This window comes from Ranitomeya variabilis, chromosome 4 (genome assembly GCF_051348905.1).
Source record: "Ranitomeya variabilis isolate aRanVar5 chromosome 4, aRanVar5.hap1, whole genome shotgun sequence".
Lineage (NCBI taxonomy): Eukaryota > Metazoa > Chordata > Amphibia > Anura > Dendrobatidae > Ranitomeya > Ranitomeya variabilis.
Window position 1 is genome coordinate 472,024,761 of NC_135235.1, and position 23,792 is coordinate 472,048,552.

The following is a 23,792-nucleotide window of genomic DNA, read 5'->3' on the forward strand; positions in this document are numbered from 1 at the left end:
GCCAACCAGTCTTGGCGCAAGCGTTACAACAGTTAATTGGTTGCAGTTCTCGCCAATTGCCCTCTATAATTTCATTGGTTATTTTAATAAATGTGAGCCATTGTCTTCCAGGTGGAGTGCTAGGTTTGAAGAAAAGAGATTATTGGCATTGGATTGAGGACCTTCCACAACTTGATGCCTGTGGCAGGTGTGAACCAAAAAAATACATGTCTGATTAAAGCTCATGAGCCTGGGAAAGCTGAGCTTCAAAGGATAAGCCATCACTTATACAATTAATGGTATCTGACCATTTGCACCTCCACCGATTCCCGACAATGAAAAGGCTGTAATATTGCATCCCCTAAGTTTTCTCTTCATGGTGCCGACCTGTTCTCTGCCTGTTACAGCAGCTGGTCTCAATGATATGATATTATAAGCCCATAGGTGCAGATTAATAAAATGGCAAACTGAGCCTGTTCTAGCTTTCTCTGTAATGATGCCTCTCTTCTGCTGCTCCTTCCCTTGTCAATGGCTTGCAGCGGTGACGTCAGGACAACCAGGCTGCAGCCAATCACTGGACAAATCAGCCCTGCCTATGTAGATGGCATGAGCTCCTAAGATCTGTGATTGGCTGCAGTGGTGAAGTCAAATCAACAAAGACTGGAGCAGCAGAAGAGAGGCATCCCTGGAGCCAGGGAGGGCGAGTACAAACTCCGTTTACTTTAGGCTCACAGATTGATATTAACTCATAATACTGTATATACTAATAAACTGTGTGTGGTAACCCCTTTAAGCTGTGCTGCCATTCCCCTGAAAAGTGAATGGACACAGTACCGCTGTGCAAAAAGATACTGTAAAGGGGCCTCAGTGCTGTGATCCCTTCATTCTCATATGGGTGTCCCAATTATAAAGTGAATACATATCCTAGATATTTTCACTTTGTGAATTGAAAATCCATGTCAGTAAATGACATGGTTCTTAGCAAAGCTGTTTTCACTGGGATTTAGCCACATGTGAATTGGCACAGAAGATGAAAGCTTTAGGCTTTTGCAAAGCTGTGTATATGTATTATGATCTAGCATTAGTGAAAACTGATAAATTCCAATGTTTTGACCAGTGCAATGGTCTTTTTAAAGGCCTTCTGTATGAGACTGGAGCCGGGTATATGATGATGTGTAGCATCTGCCATAACACCATCATATACCCAGCTCCTTCCTTGTACAGATATCTTTGAGAAAGGCCATTAGCCTGGTCAAATTGTTGAAATTCATCAGTTTTCACTAATTCCGGATTCTAATAATTTTGCAAAGGTGTATGTGTGTATGTGTGTATGTATATGTGTGTATATATATATATATATCTTCCTTTTAGTCTGATGGTGTATCTTCTCTCCTAATTGTCTTATGTTAGACTTCCGCATATTTCAGTGATGATAGAGAAGACCGTGGCTTGCCCCAAGGTTCTAACCCCACAAGGACGAGGAAGATATTTTCTACGCCTGGCTCTCAATAGAAAAACTTTAGCAGCCACTGTCCAACATCTGCAGCACACGCAGAGATTACTTGAGGTGGGTCTTCCTGCAAGTTTGCAGTCACAGCCTTCTCTAAACCAAGGGTGCACAATGTTCTCTGGCATGAAGCGTACCTTGCCCAATTTTGACCTTTATGACAAACCATTTTTTTTGCTTCAGGATGGGTTGTATTTGGCATTTTTTTGGAAGAGGGCTTTAAAATTGTTCACTCCTGGGGGGTGAGAGGTATATATTTGGCGCTGATCATTCTCCTGTGACACAAACTGCTTCTTTAAAGGGAACCTGTCACCCCGTTTTTTGAAGATGAGATAAAAATAGCGTTAAATAGGGGCAGAGCTGGGCGTTACATTAGTGTATTTTGTGTGCCTTTATTACCCACCTATGCTGCCGAAATACCTTTCTAAAGTCGCCGTTTTGGGCTGTCACTCACGCTGGTCTGGTCATATGGGCGTGGTGACAACGCTGTTTCTCCCCCAGATCCTGGTCATCATTCCGTTGGTGGCGTAGTGGTGTGCGCATGCCCAACTGGAGAATCCACTGCCCAGGTGATGAAAAAGAGCGCGATCTGCGCTATTCATCGGTGTATCGGTGGGCGCGGCCAACTTCCTGTGGCTGCGCGTGCGCAGATGGTATTGCTCGGCTTCCCGGGGCTTCAGGAAAATGGCCGCGGGAAGCCGCGCGTGCGCAGATGGAGATCGCGGCTGCCATTTTCCTGAAGCAGAGATGCGAACTTGAAGCACCGGGAAGCCGAGCAATACCATCTGCGCACGCGCGGCCACAGTAAGATGGCCGCGCCCAGCGATAAACCGATGAATAGCGCAGATCGCGCTCTTTTTCATCACCAAATGCAGTGGATTCTCCAGTTGGGCATGCGCACACCACTACGCCACCAACGGAATGATGATCAGGATCTGGGGGAGAAACAGCGCTATCACCACGCCCATAGGACCAGACCAGCGTGAGTGACAGCCCAAAACGGCGACTTTACAAAGGTATTTCGGCAGCATAGGTGGGGAATAAAGGCACACAAAGACACTAATGTAACGCCCAGCTCTGCCCCTATTTAACGCTATTTTTATCTCATCTTCAAAAAACGGGGTGACCGGTTCCCTTTAAGGCCAGTTTCTCAAATCTGTGTATGGAGCGCGATGCCTGTAATGGCCGCAGGCCAGCTGACAAGAACTTCGCGGCCTCATGGCTATCTGACACAGTTGAATTTGGGTCTGCTGCCAGTTTGTGTACTGCTGTCCATTCCAGCTTTAGCCTGAATCCTCAATAGTGGTGTAAACACCCAGAATGCCTAGGGCAGCATAACCTTTAAATAAAGCCCTGGATGGGCTGACCGAGCAGAAGGAGCATTCTCTGTCAGACTCCTCACATGCGGCTGGCACTGTTGACAACGGCATGGAAGAGGTTACAGATAAAGGATTTTCACTACATTTACACTTATTGTGTTTGAACCCTAGGTGGGAAATTTAAAAAAAAAAAAAACTGGACTTGTGCCATTCTTCGGCACTTTCATTACTTCTCAGGACTGGCCACTGTGTTCCCTACTAACTCCTTGTGTAGACAAAATCATGTGATGGCTGCAGCCTTCACATATAGTCCAAACTGAATATTCCTGTTCGGATCGAATGTGAAGACAGCAAAAAAAAAGTCTTGTTTCTCAGAGCTTTGATTGCACATGAACCTTTGCAAGTAATACATATAGGTCTACACCTCAATAGCTGTGCAATGCTATTGTTGTATCCATTGTAGTCGCTCATACTGTGATGTTTAGATCCTATTTTGGTGATTTAACATGATCATCAGAAATGTATGTTTTGATGTTTTTCTTCCTAACAGTATGTTCAAAAATGTGTAATCAGAATATAAATATTGATTTTTTTTTTTTTATGGTCAATGTGTTCTTTATAAATTTTTTTTCTTCCATATCCTTATCTATACGTTTTGAAAGCCTTCCAAATTGTGCTTTGTTTTTTTTTACACTGGCTGTTAAGACTAATAACTAGAGTTAAACTTCCTGGAGCAGCCACATGGAAATGGGTAGTAATAGACCTGCTCTGATGCATTAACTACAAAACAACTTTCTAGGCATGCTGTGATCTGGGCAAACATCATTGTGCAGGGAGGGGGAGCAGGTGAGCTGTGACCATCACATATTGTATTATATACTGTTATTGGAATTCTGCCTGTAATGATAATGACTTCTAAAAAGTCCGAACAGGAAACTTCAGTCTAGTATTCGTCCATACACATTAGACTAAAGGTGGCCAAACATGCTGATGTTGATGAGATTGGCCGACTGTCTAATGTGTATGGGAACCTCGCAACTCTTCCCTTACAAACGATATTGAGGGAGAAAATTCTTCTGTTCCCTGGGAAATAAGCCACTGCCATAGATGTCTGGCAGCAGCCCTCGCATGGAGAATACAGGAGTGCTCAGCTGAGTCAAACATTCCTGTATAGGATGTAGTTGGGGGGGAAAATGGCAGTCAGTCGAGAGATCATTTTGCTTACAGCTAGATAATTTTTATGGGGTCGTCTAGTGACCAGTATATTTAAAAAAAAAAAAAAAAAAAAAAAAAAAAAACTTTTGTAGATGGCTCTATAATAAACAGGTTTTTTTTTTTTTTTTGTTTTTTTTTTTTACAGCAATAAAAATGCATATAAGAAACCTGATTCAATTGGTCAATTTATGATAAGATGCCCCTTTAACTAGCAGCAAAAACTGCTATTTGCTGAAGGTTTTGGGCAGTACACATCACGATCAGCTAAACTGATATTAAAGGGAGGGATGTTTAACACTTTCTATGACTAGTCAGACTGTCACTACACAGTTTGGCTCTGTCCAGTTAGTGCTGGTATGAGACTGTGTAGTTATGACTGTCAAAATACTGTTTATGCATAAATTAAAAAACAACCTGTCCAGTTCACCAGATCATTGTGTAGTTTATTGGAGTCATATACAGAAAATCCCATGGAGCATAATAATAATATTGGGGTTATTTGTAATTGCCCACATCTGATATTAGCATTAAATTGGAGAATGTAATATTAGAATGCTGACATTTCGACACCAAGTTTTCTTTGCTATATTCATCCTTTCGCTTTTGTCCTTTTATTGCAGTGGTACGATCCACTATTCTCTGTACTGGGAAATGAAGAACATTTGGGTAATAGATATATTTTGCAATAATTTACCTACTAATTGACAGTTTAATCAAACACACATATATTCTGCAGAATATAAGTCACGAGTAACAGTAATGTTAGGTGTACCTGTACCCCATGTAACCACCGACTATATGTTCTCCCCACAGAGCCCTTCCTGTCGTTGCTGCTGGTCATATCGCAAAGCACTTTTGATCTAAATCTGCAGGTAAGCCATAATGTAGATGTAGAAGAGTCCTGTACTCTGTAATCACTATAAGGCCACGTTCACACATCAATGTTTGTTCCACTCCTGGTTTTGCCTTCAAGCAGAGGAAAAGTATAATAGAAGCACGTCACCACTTCTGTATTATCACCTTCTCCTGGTTGTGGCTTACACATACTGATGTAAAAAACTCGCCAAATACTGATTATGTGAACGTGGCCTAATTGTCAGTTCAGCAGTTGCCTTTGAATTATTTTAAACTCCCACTATCAATCTGTTGTAATGTGTCTGTTGTAATCTTTTAAGAATTCTAGTTTTCTGGATGAGAGCTGGATTCTACCTGTAAGTATGGATTCATTTTCCTCAAGTTGTTATAAAAATGTTTCTCGCATAGCCAGGGTCCTAATAACACGCAGATTATCAATGGGATTGTCTCATCTTAAACAGGTAAAGCTGTAAAGTGTTTGTAAAAGCAAGCAGTTTACATCTTATTAAAAATACGGTTTTTAAGAATGGAGGGATTTTTAATGCTATAGCTTTTTGCTCGTTGCCTATTTTACCAGTCTAGCAGCCTTGGCCAGTTCTCTGGGTAAGGAGCACAGCGCTTATGATCTCTTTGCTATAGAGCATGCAAGTGCTGCTCTGAAACTGGGTGGATTGCTGCATCAGGCCATTCTCAATGCTCTGGTCATCCTCCGATGCACGGAGGCAAACCTGCTTTTACTTTCAGCATCAGAACGCTCCGTCTGAGCCATTCCGCTGGCCTGGACTGTCAATCAGGAGTAGTACACCGCCCACTGGGAGGCAGAGAGCGGTGCGCTCCTGAAGTTTGCAGATGAGGCAACCCCTTTAAGGTAGATGTGTTTCTTAATACCTTCCCATCTCCTCCTCTCAAGACTTAAATCTTTAATTTTACTGCTAGTCTTGACTTGAAAAGGTGCGTGTTTTTTTATTTTATTTTTTTTTTTCAATCGGCACCATTTACTGGAACATGGAAAAATAAATTATTTCTTTTTGTGGACTCGCAATTGTTTTTGGAGTTTTAGCTTAAAGGCATTCACTGTACGATAACATTATTTTTAACTTTATCGGACAGGGCAAATATAGCATTGAAAATGAAGAAATCTGTAGTTTTTATAGTATTTGCTTAACAATTTGTCCTATGTAGAACTTTGTGATTGCTCTTTTCCTTTTTAAAATGTTTTAATTTGCGGAATGAGAAAAGGGATGAGATTTTAAATGAAAAGAAAATTGTAAAATAAGTTTTAAGAATAATCAAAACAAACAAAAAAAAACAAAGTTTCCCTCAGACACTTGATTGCAGGTACAAAATACTGCCTCGCGTTTGTTTTGCGCTGTCACTTCTTGGCGTGGAGTTGAGGCGTAAATGCTGGGAGGATGTGATCTTTGTCCTCACAGCAAATAATCCGCTGTTCACAGATCATTACTAATGGTTCACTATTATCAGTGATCTGTGCAGAGAGATGCTGGGAGGGAATCGATCGAGCCATCCCATCGTGCCCTGTCCAAAGTCATAAAGAGTAAATAAACCATAAATGAGAATCCGTTAAAAAAATATATGTATATTAGAATAATAACAAATATGTCTAAAAGAATGTAGATGCGTTGTGCTGGAGCATCCCCCATAACATGGATGCACGTTATATGGTCATCTTTCATTCTCTAAATAATGCCTCCCTATAAAGTATAAGGCATAATATGTTACCCCCAAATCCACCAAATAGCTAAGCACTACTATTTTTCTTCTCTCCAGCCCTCCCATATCCGCCCTTAGCACTTAAAATAAAAATGTTAGGGCAAAGGTAGTTTGCCCACACGTACATATCCTATACGGTGAGGGATATGCTGGAATATATGGGGTCCTTTACCCAGCATAGATACTGTAAGGCCCCAGAACAAAGTACACATTTTGTATTGCTATACATATTGCTGTTATGGGATTTTATATTGCTACAAAGGTTTTAAATGCTAATAGGGGAAATATTCCCCCTACATTAATAACTTTGGAAAAAAATACAGAGGTGAAATACTGGTTTGTTTTTGTACCACATTTAAAGGGCATCTGTCAGTAGGATTAACTTTTCTATGCCATCTATCTGGGCATGTAGATCATAGGAAGCTGAATAAAGTAACACCCTGATATCTGCGATACAATGTCTTATTCCAGAGAAATCCACGTTTTCTTTAATATGTAAATGAGCTGTTGAAATCTATGGGCCGTACACTGAGCTGCATGAGAATCTGCCTCCAGGGCTTATTTTGCATGCTCTCCTGATCTACATGTCTCGCACAGATCATGTCCCCTTCTCTTAAGCTTATTTACATATTAAAAAAATGTGGATTTCTTGGGAATAAGACATCAGATCATAGATATCAAGGTGTCATTTTATTTAACTTTCCATAACCTGCTTGCCCATATAGACTGCTTAGGAGGGTTGATCCTATTGACAGGTTCCATTTAAAGCCCTGTGTGTGCCAAAAAAAAAAAAAGAGATTTATCGATCATATAATATAAAAATAGTAAAGAAAATCTATTTAGCTATTTTAATCCTGAAGATGACATTTAGCTGTGGGCATTAAGGCATCGGACTATGCAACCTTCACAATTGGGACTGATGGAAATGGCAAAGTGCTGCACTAGACTCTGTCCATGTAATGGCAGTGTGCACACCCAGCGCTCCGTTCATACAATGTGCTCTGGACCCAGTCTAGAGGGGTTGTGCATAGATCTCTAGAATGTGTAAGCAGGAAAAAACACATTGATTGTATGGATGCAAGTTAGAATATGTCACAACCTATTGAGACTGTCAGAAACAACAATGTGAAAACTTTTTTTTTTTATTCTGTAGGTGTGTGCCACTTATCAGATTGTGCCATGTCGAGAATTGGGGATGGTATTGAGGTAAGAACCTTGAAGACACGTCATAAAATGACTACACCCCTTTAACTGTTATGTTGTTACCAATGGCAACAAATAAAAAAACACACCACAGTACAAGTGTCTCCTGTACACCTGCTTGTCACACTGGCCTCGCCCATGTCCTATAAGATAATGCAGCCGCTCCTCCAAGACGTAGAATGGCATTACTAACTGGTTTAGCTAGTTCTGTCAGGGCAGTGGTTCATTCTCCTTGCATCCTGGCAAACCTTTACCTATTTTTTTCAGGTTTATTTCCCTTTGCTTTGTTCAGTGACTATTTACACTGCTGCCTGTACAGCATATTTAATCACTGACCTATTACATATAAACCATATGGCTTTGTAACCATTGAAACACTCAGGACATACAAGTAATTTTAAATTATGTATTTAGCGCACGCACTGAGGATTCACCAGAAATGGCGGTCATGGGACTGCAGGTCTGCGATTTGCATACTTCAGCCACACTCTGACTAGACGTTTCCGGCCTCGCTCAATGCAAGTGTATTGAGTGAGGCTGTAAACGTTTAGTTGGCACTTGACCGCATGTATGCAAATCACATACTTACCATCTCCCACCCGCCTGCTCCCAGCACCGAAGAATCCGGACAGTGCACACTGTGAGGATTCACAAGACTGCAGTGATGGTGATACTGGATACCCCTTTAATAGAGTTGTCTCATTAGGAATAACCTCTGTCAATATGCCCGTTGGCTCCGATCCGCCTCTATTTGGGCCCCTTCCACGCTTCCAGTTTTCTTGTATGTGTTCAGTCTGGTATCATGCAGATGAGCTAATAAATGAAATACAGTACAGACCAAAAGTTTGGACACACCTTCTCATTTAAAGATTTTTCTGTATTTTCATGACTATGAAAATTATACATTCACACTGAAGGCATCAAAACTATGAATTAAAACATGTGGAATTATATACTTAACAAAAAAGTGTGAAACAACTGAAATTATGTCTTATATTCTAGGTTCTTCAAAGTAGCCACCTTTTGCTTTGATGACTGCTTTGCACACTCTTGGCATTCTCTTGATGAGCTTCAAGAGGTAGTCACCGGGAATGGTTTTCACTTCACAGGTGTGCCCTGTCAGGTTTATTAAGTGGGATTTCCAGTTCACCATCCTGACAGCACCATTGGAGGACGTCTTTCTTACCCTCAGTGGGACAGGAACAACAAGCGGTTAAAAGGACCCTCCCCACTCCACCCACCAGTGTTTTTCCTGTCCCACTGTGGATAGGAACGGCAAGCCTTTCCTCCGACGGTGCTGTGCAGATGGTGGGGATCGGGGGGCCCAGCCTTTCCCTTCCCTGCTGCAAGACATCTGCGGCTGATACCTGTTATGGGGGGGTCCCTCAGCCTCCCCAGTGCAGCGCTGCTCCTGGGGTCGGGTCCGTCTCCTCCACTCAGGGGGCTCTCGGTCCGGGCGCTTTCTGCCGGGGGTGAGTGCGGCGGCCGCTCCCAGCAGTGGCCTGTTTCAGCATGCGGCCGCAGCGTTCCCCAGAGTCCGCTTCCAGGTGGTCACTTCCAGGTGGTCGCTTCCAGGTGGTCGCTTCCAGGTGGTCGCTTCCAGGTGGTCGCTTCCAGGTGGTCACTTCCAGGTGGTCACTTCCAGGTGGTCACTTCCAGGTGGTCACTTCCAGGTGGTCACTTCCAGGTGGTCACTTCCAGGTCCAGCGGCCGCGTCACTTACGGCCGCGTCACTTCCGGTCGCGGCAGCGTGGGAGCATGGCGCCGTCAGCAGCTCCGGCCTCCGGGCATTACAGTACGGTAAACTGCAGCGGCGGTAAGGAGGGCAGGATCAACCAGGTAAATCCTGTGTAAACGTCTTAAGGGGGTCTTAATGCCGCCAGCCATCCTGACAAAGGAGAGCACTCGGCTACATGGTTAAAACTGTCCTCACTATGGAGGAAACAGCCAGACCTGAGGGGACTGTCCAGCTTCAGGGGCATGTGAGTAGGCTATACTAAGCCATACCACAATGCTCACCCCTCCCCCTACTTCCCTATCTACAGGGTGCATCTATGTATTTCTATCTATCCTAGGCAGAGCCTCCTATCCCCGCACCCGAAAGGAAAAAATCAGGGAAAAGTAAATGCCCAATGTGTGCTGCTAAATTTCCGGAAAATTGGCGGAAGCCACTATGCAAGTCGTGCACATCTAAAATTGTGGGTGATGAACAGACTGCATTATTAGCCAGTATGAGGACAATGATTCGTCAAGAAGTTCAGGCATCCATCTCAAGCTTGAATCTTCCCCAGACAAGCCAGTCGGAACCGCAAACATCACGGAAAAGGCCAAGAGAGTCTAGTCCCTCTTCCGAAGGAGAGATTTCGGAGGATTCAGACCAGGAGGAAAGAGACGGATCATTGGGCAGAGGGAAGAGATATCTCTTCTCGGCGGCAGATACAGATGCGCTTCTTCATGCAGTTCGTAACACCATGCAGTTACAGGACACGCCAGAGGAGACCTCGATCCAGGATGAAATGTTTGGCGGATTACATGCCCAGGTCACAAAGGTTTTTCCAGTCAACAATCACATCCGTTCCATGATTCTAGAAGAATGGCAGGAAGCGGAGAAGAGACTAGTAGTACCCAGAGATTTTAGACTCCGTTTTGCCTTACATCGGTAGCCCGGTCAATGCATCTATGGATAGATGATTTGGAGGAACATCTCAAAGCTAAGACTTCCAGAGATGTTATTCTCAAATCTCTACCGCTACTTAACCCCTTCCCAACCTTTGACGCCACGTAGGCGTCATGAAAGTCGGTGCCAATCCGACCCATGACGCCTATGTGGCGTCATGGAATGATCGCGTCCCAGCAGATCGGGTGAAAGGGTTAACTCCTATTTCACCCGATCTGCAGGGAGAGGGGGAGTTGTACTTCAGCCCAGGGGGGGGTGGCTTTGCCCCCACGTGGCTACGATCGCTCTGATTGGCTGTTGAAAGTGCAACAGCCAATCAGAGCAATTTGCAATATTTCACCTATGAAAATGGTGAAATATTGCAATCCAGCCATGGCCGATGCTGCAATAGCATCTGCCATGGCTGGAAATCATGTTCTGCCCCCCCCCCACCGCCCCCGATCTCCTCCCCAGTCCTCCGTTCTGTCCGGTACCCCCCTCCGTCCCCCTGTCCGCTCCCCCGTGCTCCTGTCCGCTCCCCCCGTCCTCCGATCCCCCCCCCTGTGCTCCGATCCACCCCCCCACCACCCCCTCATACTTACCGAGCCTCCCGAAGTCGGTCCGTCTTCTCCCTGGGCGCCGCCATCTTCCAAAATGGCGGGTGCATGCGCAGTACGCCCGCCGAATCTGCCGGCTGGCAGATGCGATCCATGTACATTTTGATCACTGTGGTAAACTTATCACAGTGATCAAAATAAAAAAAATAGTAAATGACCCCCCCCCTTTATCACCCCCATAGGTAGGGACAATAAAAAAATAAAGAAAAATTTTTTTTTTTCCACTAGGGTTAGAACTAGGGTTAGGGTTAGAACTAGGGTTAGGGTTAGGGGTAGAACTAGGGTTAGAACTAGGGTTAGGGTTAGAACTAGGGTTAGGGTTAGGGGTAGGGTTAGGGTTAGAACTAGGGTTAGCGTTAGAATTAGCCTATGTGCACACGGTGCGGATTTGGCTGCGGATCCGCAGCGGATTGGCCGCTGCGGATTCATAGCAGTGTTCCATCAGGTTTACAGTACCATGTAAACCTATAGAAAACCAAATCCGCTGTGCCCATGGTGCGGAAAATACCGCGCGGAAATGCTGCGCTGTATTTTCCGCATCATGTCAATTCTTTGTGCGGATTTCGCAGCGTTTTACAGCTGTTCCTCAATAGGAATCCGCAGGTGAAATCCGCATGAAAAACACTGGAAATCCGCGGTAAATCCGCAGGTAAAACGCAGTGCCTTTTACCTGCGGATTTTTCAAAAATGGTGCGGAAAAATCTCACACGAATCCGCAACGTGGGCACATAGCCTTAGGGTTAGGGTTGGAATTAGAGTTAGGGTTGGAATTAGGGCTAGGGTTGGAAATAGGATTAAGAATAGGCTTGTGGTTAGGGTTGTGGTTAGGGGTGTGTTTGGGTTGGGTTGTGATTAGGGTTATGGCTAGAGTTGGGATTAGGGTTAGGGGTGTGTTGGGGTTAGGGTTGGGATTAGGGTTAGGGGTGTGTTGGGGTTAGTGTTGGAGTTAGAATTGAGGGGTTTCCACTGTTTAGGCACATCAGGGGTCTCCAAACGCAACGTGGCGCCACCATTGATTCCAGCCAATCTTGCGTTCAAAAAGTCAAATGGTGCTCCCTCCCTTCCAAGCCCCGACGTGTGCCCAAACAGTGGTTTACCCCCACATATGGGGTACCAGCATACTCAGGACAAACTGGGCAACAATTATTGAGGTCCAATTTCTCCTGTTACCCTTGCGAAAATAAAACATTGCTTGCTAAAACATAATTTTAGAGGAAAAAAAAATGATTTTTTATTTTCACGGCTCTGCATTGTAAACTTCTGTGAAGCACTTGGGGGTTCAAAGTGCTCACCACATATCTAGATAAGTTTCTTGGGGGGTCTAGTTTCCAAAATGGGGTCACTTGGGGGTTTCTACTGTTTCGGCACATTAGAGGCTCTGCAAATGGAATGTGACGCACGCAGAACACTCCATCAAAGCCTGCATTTCAAAACGTCACTACCTCCCTTCCGAGCCCTGACTTGTGCCCAAACAGTGGTTTACCCCCACATATGGGGTATCAGTGTACTCAGGACAAACTGGGCAACAACTATTGGGGTCCAATTTCTCCTGTTACCCTTGGGAAAATAAAAAATTCTGGGCTAAAAATCATTTTTGAGGAAAGAAAAATTATTTTTTATTTTCACGGCTCTGCGGTATAAACTTCTGTGAAGCACTTGGGGGTTCAATGTGCTCACCACACATCTAGATTAGTTCCTTGGGAGGTCTAGTTTCCAAAATGGGGTCACTTGTGGGGGAGCTCCAATGTTTAGGCACACAGGGGCTCTCCAAACGCGACATGGTGTCCGCTAACGATTGGAGCTAATTTTCCATTCAAAAAGTCAAATGGCGCTCCTTCCCTTCCGAGCCTTGCCGTGCACCCAAACAGTGGTTTACCCCCACATATGAGGCATCGGCATACTCAGGAGAAATTGCCCAACAAATTTTAGGATCCATTTTATCCTGTTGCCCATGTGAAAATGAAAGAATTGAGGCTAAAAGAAATTTTGTGTGAAAAAAAAGTACTTTTTCATTTTTGCGGATCAATTTGTGAAGCACCTGGGGGTTTAAAGTGCTCACTATGCCTCTAGATAAGTTCCTTGGGGGGTCTAGTTTCCAAAATGGGGTCACTTGTGGAGGAGCTCCAATGTTTAGGCACACAGGGGCTCTCCAAACGTGACATGGTGTCCGCCAAATATGGAGATAATTTTTCATTCAAAAAGTCAAATGGCGCTCCTTCCCTTCCGAGCCTTACCATGTGCCCAAACAGTGGTTTACCCCCACGTGTGAGGTATCGGTGTACTCAGGAGAAATTGCCCAACAAAATTTAGGATCCATTTTATCCTGTTGCCCATGTGAAAATGAAAAAATTGAGGCTAAAATAATTTTTTTGTGAAAAAAAAAGTACTTTTTCATTTTTACGGATCAATTTATGAAGCATCTGGGGGTTTAAAGTGCTCACTATGCTTCTAGATAAGTTCCTTGGGGGGTCTAGTTTCCAAAATGGGGTCACTTGTGGGGGAGCTCCAATGTTTAGGCACACGGGGGCTCTCCAAACGCGACATGGTGTCCGCTAAAGATTGGAGCCAATTTTTCATTCAAAAAGTCAAATGGCGCTCCTTCCCTTCCGAGTCCTGCCGTGCGCCCAAACAGTGGTTTACCCCCACATATGAGGTATCAGCGTACTCAGGACAAATTAGACAACAACGTCCGTGGTCCAGTTTCTCCTTTTACCCTTGGGAAAATAAAAAAATTGTTGCTAAAAGATCATTTTTGTGACTAAAAAGTTAAATGTTCATTTTTTACTTCCATGTTGCTTCTGCTGCTGTGAAACACCTGAAGGGTTAATAAACTTCTTGAATGTGGTTTTGAGCACCTTGAGGGGTGCAGTTTTTAGAATGGTGTCACTTTTGGGTATTTTCAGCCATATAGAACCCTCAAAATGACTTCAAATGTGAGGTGGTCCCTAAAAAAAATGGTTTTGTAAATTTTGTTGTAAAAAATGAGAAATCACTGGTCAAATTTTAACCCTTATAACTTCCTAGCAAAAAAAAAATTTGTTTCCAAAATTGTGCTGATGTAAAGTAGACATGTGGGAAACGTTATTTATTAACTATTTTGTGTCACATAACTCTCTGGTTTAACAGAATAAAAATTCAAAATGTGAAAATTGCGAAATTTTCAAAATTTTCGCCAAATTTCTGTTTTTTTTCACAAATAAACTCAGAAATTATCGACCTAAATTTACCACTAACATGAAGCCCAATATGTCACGAAAAAACAATCTCAGAATCGCTAGGATCCGTTGAAGCGTTCCTGAGTTATTACCTCATAAAGGGACACTGGTCAGAATTGCAAAAAACGGCAAGGTCATTAAGGGCCAAAATAGGCTGGGTCATGAAGGGGTTAAGCTCGCAACAGGCTTTATGGCAGACGCTTCAGCAGAATCCGTGCGCTTCACCGCCAGAAGCGAGTCCTTATCCAACGCGGCCAGAAGAGCTATCTGGCTAAAGACTTGGTCGGGGGATATCCAATCAAAAAATAAACTGTGTGGAATCCCATTTTCAGGGAATAAAGTATTTGGGCCTATTCTAGATGACATCTTAGAAAAAGCTTCAGATAAAAAGAAGGGGTTCCCTGAGGAAAATACAAAAAAGTACCAGCCCTTTCGTAGATCCCGACCTGGTCAGAAGACAGACTACAGGGGGAAAGGGAAGACTGGGAGGTGGTCTTATCCCAAGGGTGGAAAGGGTAGAGACTCCATCTTCCCAAGTACAGGTGCAGGAAAGCAGAATAAATTACATCAAGGTGGGTGGTCGGTTACAAAAATTTCTAGGGGGTTGGCAGAAAATATCCCAAAATCCTTGGATTCTGCAGGTAATTGCTCAGGGGTACAAGCTAGAGTTCTCCAGCAGTCCCCCAGAAAGATTTGTTGTAACCCGACCCTGTCCGCTCTCAGACTCCTCTATGTGGACAAACATCCAGGAGTTGATAGTTAGACGCAATAATCCCAGTACCCATCTCAGAAAGAGGCAAGGGCCATTACTCTCACTTATTTTCAATTAAAAAAAAACCTTCGGGAGACTCCCGAACGATCATAAATTTAAAACCCCTAAACAGGTGGGTCCGGTACAAAAGATTCAGGATGGAATCTATAAAGTCCACAACGCCTCTCATAGACAAAGACATGGTGATGTGCACCTTAGATCTAAGCAATGCATACTACCATGTCCCAATACACACTTCCTACCAAAAGTTTCTGAGATTCGCCCTAATGAACAAAGGAATAATGTATCACTTCCAGTTCAGATGTCTCCCCTTCGGGCTTGCTTCGGCGCCCAGAATATTCACCAAACTAATGTCAGAAGTTGTAGCCTATCTAAGGAACCATAATGTGGCCATAGTGCCATATCTGGACGACTTTCTTATAATGGCGAGATCAGAGAAACTTCTCAAAATAGACTGCAGCTTCACACTTTCCATCCTACAGGACCTTGGGGTGGATTGTGAATTGGAAAAAATCTTGCCTGGTCCCAAATTCCAGAATTAAATTTTTGGGGGTCATATTAGACTCCAACGTCAGAACATCTTTTTTACCGGAAGACAGACAGGAGGCCTTGATCAGGCACATACATCAATTCAGAAGGAGTACCCCCTCCATAAGAGAGGCAATGAGGATTCTGGGCTTTATGACGGCATGCATACCCTGTGTGAAATGGAGCCAATTCCACTCGCAGGGATTACAGAGAGAGGTTTTGAAATCTTGGAACAGGAAACGGAGTTCCCTAGACAAGATGATGATTGTGTCTCCGTCAGTAAAGAGATCCCTAACCTGGTGGACCACACCGAAAAACCTAAAAGAGGGAGTTCCATGGATCCTCGATCCCTGTGTTACGGTTACCACAGACGCCAGTCAATTTGGATGGGGCGGACATATAGAAAGGACATATTACCAGGGAGAATGGACTCCTCAGATTGCCGCAAGGTCGTCAAACTTCAGGGAGCTGTATGCGATCTGGAAGGTGTTATACCAGGCCCAGTCACAGGTCAGGGGCAGACACGTAAGGATACTGTCCGACAATGTCACAGCAGAGGCATTTCTAAGACACCAAGGAGGTCCAAAACATCCACCGCTGCAACACCTAGCAGACCAAATTTTCAGATGGGTGGAGAAATCTGTCAAATCCATCTCGGCAGTTCACCTGGAAGGCGCCAAGAATCAAGTAGCAGACTTCTTGAGCAGAACGTCTGTACATCCCGGAGAATGGGAACTGAACCCAGAAATATTCAGCAGTCTGTGCCAGAAATGGGGAACACCTCAGGTGGATCTTTTTGCCACCAGGTCAAATACAAAGACCAGAGCATTTTTCTCTCTCAATCCTCTAGACGGAGCCACTGCAGTAGACGCCTTGTCTCAGTATTGGGGAGAAGGTCTCCTGTACGCATTTCCGCCTCTTCCTCTGATACCGAAGACACTCAGGAAGATTCGAGACGAGAGAGCAACCGTAATCCTGGTGGTTCCTTTTTGGCCAAAAAGGAGCTGGTTCTCTCTACTATCCAGAATGTCAACAGAGAGACCAATCTTATTACCGAACAGACAGGACCTTCTACTACAGGGGCCGGTGTTCCACGAAGACCCAGACTTTCTTCACCTGTCTGCTTGGATCCTGAACGGCGAACCCTAAGATCCAGAGGCCTGTCAGAAGAAGTCATTACCACACTCCAGGCAAGCAGAAAGCCTGTGACTTTAGCGATTTATAACAAAATCTGGAAGCGGTATTGTTTCTTTCTGGAAGAGGTTTCTGTGGATACTTCAAAACCTGACATTCCCAGAATCCTCGACTTCCTGCAACTCGGTTTTGAGAAGGGCCTCCGGCCTAGTACTTTAAAAGTACAGATTGCAGCGCTTAGTGTCTTTTTTGATACGTCACTAGCCTCCCATCCTTGGATAGCAAGATTTTCCAGGGCCACGCAGAGAATGAGACCTCTTGTGAGAAAATCAACTCCTCCTTGGGACCTAAACCTGGGCCTTAATGCCCTGTGTAAAACCCCGTACTTGTTATCAGAAGATATGGGCATAGCCAATCTCTCCTTTAAAACTGCCTTTCTGATTGCCATCACGTCAGCTAAAAGATTGGGGAAGATGCAGGCTCTTTCCACTCAGGACCCACATCTTCAGATCTTTGACGACAGGATAGTCTTAAGACTTAACCCAGCCTTCCTCCCCAAGGTAGTGTCCTCAACAAATATAAATCGGGAGATAATCCTTCCCTCATTCTGCCAACACCCTAGAAACACAAAGGAAGGAGTCTACCATAACCTTGACGTTAGGGAGACTGTTCTAAAATACCTGGGGGCGATGGAAGGTTGGAGACGAGACACTAACTTGTTCATACAGTACGGGGGTCCAAATAGAGGTTCCAAGGCAGCAAAATCAACCATTGCTAGGTGGATCAAAACCATGATAAACCTAGCATATACAGACCAAGGGAAAGATCCCCCGGATATTCTTAGAGCCCATTCAACCCGAGCTATCTCTACATCATGGGCTGAGAATGGGGGAGCCTCAGCTGAGCAAATTTGTAGGACGGCGACTTGGACCAGTCTTTCTTCCTTTGCTAGACACTATAAATTAGATGTCTCATCATATCAGTTAGCTTTTGGTAGAAAAGTATTACATGCAGTAGTCCCACCCTGGTTTAACATCCTTTGGTATTTCTCCAATGGTGCTGTCAGGATGGCGAACTGGAAAATGGTAATTAGTCTTACCGGTAATTGTATTTCCAGGAATCCATCCTGACAGCACTTCTAGTTCCCTCCCACTGCAAGTTTATACTATTGACTAATGTGATGTAACATTGGTATATGACTGTTAATAAACTCTTTTTTGCATCCATCCAGATGTGGTACTTAGAAAATCACTGGTGGGTGGAGTTGGGAGGGTCCTTTTAACCGCTTGTTGTTCCTGTCCCACTGAGGGTAAGAAGGATGTCCTCCAATGGTGCTGTCAGGATGGATTCCTGGAAATACAATTACCGGTAAGACTAATTACTGTTTTCTTGCCTTATAAATGGGGTTGGGACCATCAGTTGTGTTGTGCAGAAGTCTGGTGGATACACAGCTGATAGTCCTACTGAATAGACTGTTAGAATTTGTATTATGGCAAGAAAAAAGCAGCTAAGTAAAGAAAAACGAGTGGCCATCATTACTTTAAGAAATGAAGGTCAGTCAGTCCGAAAAATTGGGATAACTTTGAAAGTGTCCCCAAGTGCAGTGGCAAAAAAAACCATCAAGCGCTACAAAGAAACTGGCTCACATGAGGACCGCCCCAGGGAAGGAAGACCAAGAATCACCTCTGCTTCTGAGGATAAGTTTATTCGAGTCACCAGCCTCAGGAATCACAGGAAAACAGCAGCTCAGATTAGAGACCAGGTCCATGTCACACAGAGTTCTAGCAGGAGACACATCTCTACAACAACTGTTAAGAGGAGACTTTGTGCAGCAGGCCTTCATGGTAAAATAGCTGCTAGGAAACCACTGCTAAGGACAGGCAACAAGCAGAAGAGACTTGTTTGGGCTAAAGAACACAAGGAATGGACATTAGACCAGTGGAAATCTGTGTTTTGGTCTGATGAATCCAAATTTGAGATCTTTGGTTCCAACCACTGTGTCTTTGTGCAACGCAGAAAAGGTGAACGGATGGACTATACATGCCTGGTTCCCACCATGAAGCATGGAGGAGGAGGTGTGATGGTGTGGGGGTGCTTTGCTGGTGACACTGTTGGGGATTTATTCAAAATTGAAGGCATACTGAACCAGCATGGCTACCACAGCATCTTGCAGCGGCATGCTATTCCATCCGTTTTTTTTTTTTAGTTGGACCATCATTTATTTTTCAACAGGACAATGACCTTAAACACATCTCCAGGCTGTGTAAGGGCTATTTGACCAAGAATGAGAGTGATGGGGTGCTACGCCAGATGACCTGGCTTCCACAGTCACCAGACCTGAACCCAATTGAGATGGTTTGGGGTGAGATGGACCGCAGAGTGAAGGCAAAAGGGCCAACAAGTGCTAAGCATCTCTGGGAATTCCTTCAAGATTGTTGGAAGACCATTCCCGGTGACTACCTCTTGAAGCTCATCAAGAGAATGCCAAGAGTGTGCAAAGCAGTCATCAAAGCAAAAGGTGGCTACTTTGAAGAACCTAGAATATAAGGCCGGCGTCACACTAGGGAAATACGGTCCATATTTTACGGCCGTAATACGCAGTAATTTTCACAAAACACTGTTCCGTATTCAACGCGAGGATGTGATTTTTACGGACAAATGTATCCGTGTGGCATCCGTATGGCGATTTTTTTTTTTTTTTTGCGCAGGCTTGCAAAATGGACAAATCATGGATCCATCGGCTAAAATATTCCTAAAAACATATATACGGTGTGTGTGTGTGTATATGTGTGTGTATGTATATATGTATATATATATATATATATATATATATATATATATATATATATATATATATATATATATATATATATATATATATATATATATATATATATATATATATATATATATATATAATTAGAACAGCATCACATTACCACACTTGCAGTGCAAAGCTCTCCAAGCCAGTGTTCAGATGGCTCCAATAATATAAGAAAAAAGGAAAACCGCACAAAAAGAATTGTAGAAAAAGTGGGTTTTAATGCCTGGACGGCGTGGCAACGTTTCGGATTTCCAATCCTTTTTCGATAAAGGATTGGAAATCCGAAACGTTGCCACGCCGTCCAGGCATTAAAACCCACTTTTTCTACAATTCTTTTTGTGCTGTTTTCCTATATATATATATATATATATATATATATATATATATATATATATATATATATATATATATATATATATATATATATATATATCTATTCTATCTATCTATCTATCTATCTATCTATCTATCTATCTATCTATCTATATTCTATCTATCAGTGAGACACATTATATAAACCATCTCATATCCCTTTTTTTATTACATATTCCTCTTTAGTAATGTAACAAGTGTCTGTGTGTAAAACTTTGAAGCTCTAGCTATTAAATTAAAGGGTTAAATCCCGGAAAAAATTGGTTTAGGCTCCCGCGCAATTTTCTCTGCCTGAGTGGGAAAGCCAGTGACTGAGGGCAGATATTAATAGCCTAGGGAGGTACCATGGTTATAGGACCCCCCCTGGCTAAAAACATCTGCCCCCAGCCACCCCAGAAAAGGCACATCTGGAAGATGCACCTATTCAGGCACTTAGCCTTTCTCTTCCCACTCCCGTGTAGCAGTGGGATATGGGGTAATGAAGGGTTAATGTCACCTTGCTATTGTAAAGTGACATTAACCCCTTTCTGTCATTAGAGGTACTATTCCGTCCATGTGGGGTGGGCCCTACTTCCCAAGGACGGAATAGTACGTCATACGCGATCGGCCGCGCTCACGGGGGGGAGCGCGGCCGATCGCGGCCGGGTGTCAGCTGACTATCGCAGCTGACATCCGGCACTATGTGCCAGGAGCGGTCACGGACCGCCCCCGGCACATTAACCCCCGGCACACCGCGATCAAACATGATCGCGGTGTGCCGGCGGTATAGGGAAGCATCGCGCAGGGAGGGGGCTCCCTGCGTGCTTCCCTGAGACCCCCGGAGCAACGCGATGTGATCGCGTTGCTCCGAGGGTCTCCTACCTCCCTCCTCGCCGCAGGTTCCGGATCCAAGATGGCCGCGGCATCCGGGTCCTGCAGGGAGGGAGGTGGCTTACCGAGTGCCTGCTCAGAGCAGACACTTGGTAAGCCTGCAGCCCTGCACAGCAGATCGCAGATCTGGCAGAGTGCTGTGCACACTGCCAGATCATCGATCTGTGATGTCCCCCCCTGGGACAAAGTAAAAAAGTTTACAAAAAAAACGTCCACATGTGTAAAAAAAAAAATAAAAAAAAAATTCCTAAATAAATAAATTAAAAAAAAAAAATTATTCCCATAAATACATTTCTTTATCTAAATAAAAAAAAAAGAAACAATAAAAGTACACATATTTAGTATCGCCGCGTCCGTAACGACCCCACCTATAAAACTATATCACTAGTTAACCCCTTCAGTGAACACCGTAAAAAAAAAAAAAAGAGGCAAAAAACAACGCTTTATTCTCATACCACCAAACAAAAAGTGGAATAACACGCGATCAAAAAGACGGATATAAATAACCATGGTACCGCTGAAAACGTCATCTTGTCCCGCAAAAAACGAGCCGCCATACACCATCATGAGCAAAAAAATAAAAAAGTTATAGTCCTCAGAATAAAGCGATGCCAAAATAATTTTTTCTATAAAATAGCTTTTATCGTATAAAAGCGCCAAAACAAATAAAAATTATATAAATGAGATATCGCTGTAATCGTACTGACCCGACGAATAAAACTGCTTTATCAATTTTACCAAATGTGGAACGGTATAAACGCCTCCCCCAAAAGAAATTCATGAATAGCTGGTTTTTGGTCATTCTGCCTCACAAAAATCGGAATAAAAAGCGATCAAAAAAATATCCCGTGCCCGAACATGTTACCAATAAAAACGTCAACTCGTCCCACAAAAAAAAAGACCTCACATGACTCTGTGGTCTCAAATATGGAAAAATTATAGCTCTCAAAATGTGGTAACGCAAAAAATATTTTTTGCAATAAAAAGCGTCTTTCAGTGTGTGTGATGGCTGCCAATCATAAAAATCCGCTAAATAACCCGCTATAAAAGTAAATCAAACCCCCCTTCATCACCCGCTTAGTTAGGGAAAAATTAAAAAAATGTAAAAAATGTATTTATTTCCATTTTCCCAATAGGGTAAGGGTTAGGATTAGGGCTAGAGTTGGGGCTAAAGTTAGGGTTAGGGTTTGGATTACATTTACGGTTGGGAATAGGGTTGGGATTAGGGTTAGGGGTGTGTCTGGGTTAGAGGTGTGGTTAGGGTTACCGTTGGGATTAGGGTTAGGGGTGTGTTTGGATTAGGGTTTCAGTTATAATTGGGGGTTTCCACTGTTTAGGCACATCAGGGGCTCTCCAAACGTGACATGGCGTCCGATTTCAATTCCAGCCAATTCTGCGTTGAAAAAGTAAAACAGTGCTTCTTCCCTTCCAAGCTCTCCCGTGCGCACAAACAGGGGTTTACCCCAACATATGGGGTATCGCCGTACTCGGAACACATTGGAGAACAACTTTTGGGGTCCAATTTCTCCTGTTACCCTTGGGAAAATACAAAACTAGGGGCTAAAAAATAATTTTTGTGGAAAAAAATTTTTTTTTTATTTGCATGGATCTGCGTTATAAACTGTAGTGAAACACTTGGGGGTTCAAAGCTCTCACAACACATCTAGATGAGTTCCTTAGGGGTTCTACTTTCCAAAATGGGGGGTTTCTACTGTTTAGGTACATTAGGGGCTCTGCAAACGCAATGTGACGCCTGCAGACCATTCCATCTAAGTCTGCATTCCAAATGGCGCTCCTTCCTTTCCGAGCCCTCCCATGCGCCCAAACGGTGGTTCCCCCCCACATATGGGGTATCAGCGTACTCAAGACAAATTGGACAACAACTTTTGGGGTCCAATTTCTCCTGTTACCATTGGGAAAATACAAAACTGGGGGCTAAAAAATAATTTTTTGGGGAAATGTTTTATTTTTTTTATCTTCACCGCTCTGCGTTATAAACTGTAGTGAAACACTTGGGGGTTCAAAGTTCTCACAACACAACTAGATAAGTTCCTTGGGGGGTCTAGTTTCCAATATTGGGTCACTTGCGGGGGGTTTATACTGTTTAGGTACATTAGGGGCTCTGCAAACGCAATGTGACGCCTGTAGACCAATCCATCTAAGTCTGCATTGCAAATGATGATCCTTCCCTTCCGAGCTCTGCCATGCGCTCAAACGGTGGTTCCTCCCCAGATATCCGGTATCAGCGTACTCAGGACAAATTGGACAACAATATATAGGGTCCAATTTCTCCTGTTACCCTTGGAAAAATACAAAACTGGGGGCTAAAAAATAATTTTTGTGGAAAAAAAATATTTTTTATTTGCACGGCTCTGCGTTATAAACTGTAGTGAAACACTTGGGGGTTCAAAGCTCTCACAACACATCTAGATGAGTTCCTTAGGGGGTCTACTTTCCAAAATGGTGTCACTTGTGGGGGGGTTTTACTGTTTAGGTACATTAGGGGCTCTGCAAACGCAATGTGATGCCTGCAGACCATTCCATCTAAGTCTGCATTCCAAATGGCGCTCCATCCCTTCCGAGCCCTCCCATGTGCCCAAACGGTGGTTCCCCCCCACATATGGGGTATCAGCGTACTCAGGACAAATTGGACAACAACTATTGGGGTCCAATTTCTCCTGTTACCCTCGGGAAAATACAAAACTGGCGGCTAAAAAATAATTTTTGTGGGAAAAAAATTTTGTTTTATTTTTACGGCTCTGCATTATAAACTTCTGTGAAGCACTTGGTGGGTCAAAGTGCTCACCACACATCTAGATAAGTTCCTTAGGGGGTCTACTTTCCAAAATGGTGTCACTTGTGGGGGGGCTTCAATGTTTAGGCACATCAGTGGCTCTCCAAACGCAACATGGCGTCCCATCTCAATTCCTGTCAATTTTGCAGTGAAAAGTCAAACGGCGCTCCTTCCCTTCCGAGCTCTCCCATGCGCCCAAAC

At 43.7% G+C, this 23,792-nt stretch overlaps 1 protein-coding gene across 4 annotated transcripts in view; it reads left to right on the top strand.

The window, feature by feature from the left end:
* Positions 1–23,792, top strand: part of LOC143765273 (uncharacterized) — a 66,459-nt gene that overhangs the window by 18,754 nt on the left and 23,913 nt on the right. For 2 of the 4 annotated variants that reach the window (XM_077251759.1, XM_077251761.1), the window contains exons 3-8: positions 112–187; positions 1,390–1,546; positions 4,641–4,686; positions 4,834–4,892; positions 5,196–5,231; positions 7,760–7,812. In XM_077251759.1, the coding sequence (XP_077107874.1) occupies positions 112–187; positions 1,390–1,546; positions 4,641–4,686; positions 4,834–4,892; positions 5,196–5,231; positions 7,760–7,812 (427 nt within the window). The remainder of the gene's footprint in view (positions 1–111; positions 188–1,389; positions 1,547–4,640; positions 4,687–4,833; positions 4,893–5,195; positions 5,232–7,759; positions 7,813–23,792) is intronic. The other 2 variants (XM_077251760.1, XM_077251762.1) reach the window with 2 other exon arrangements.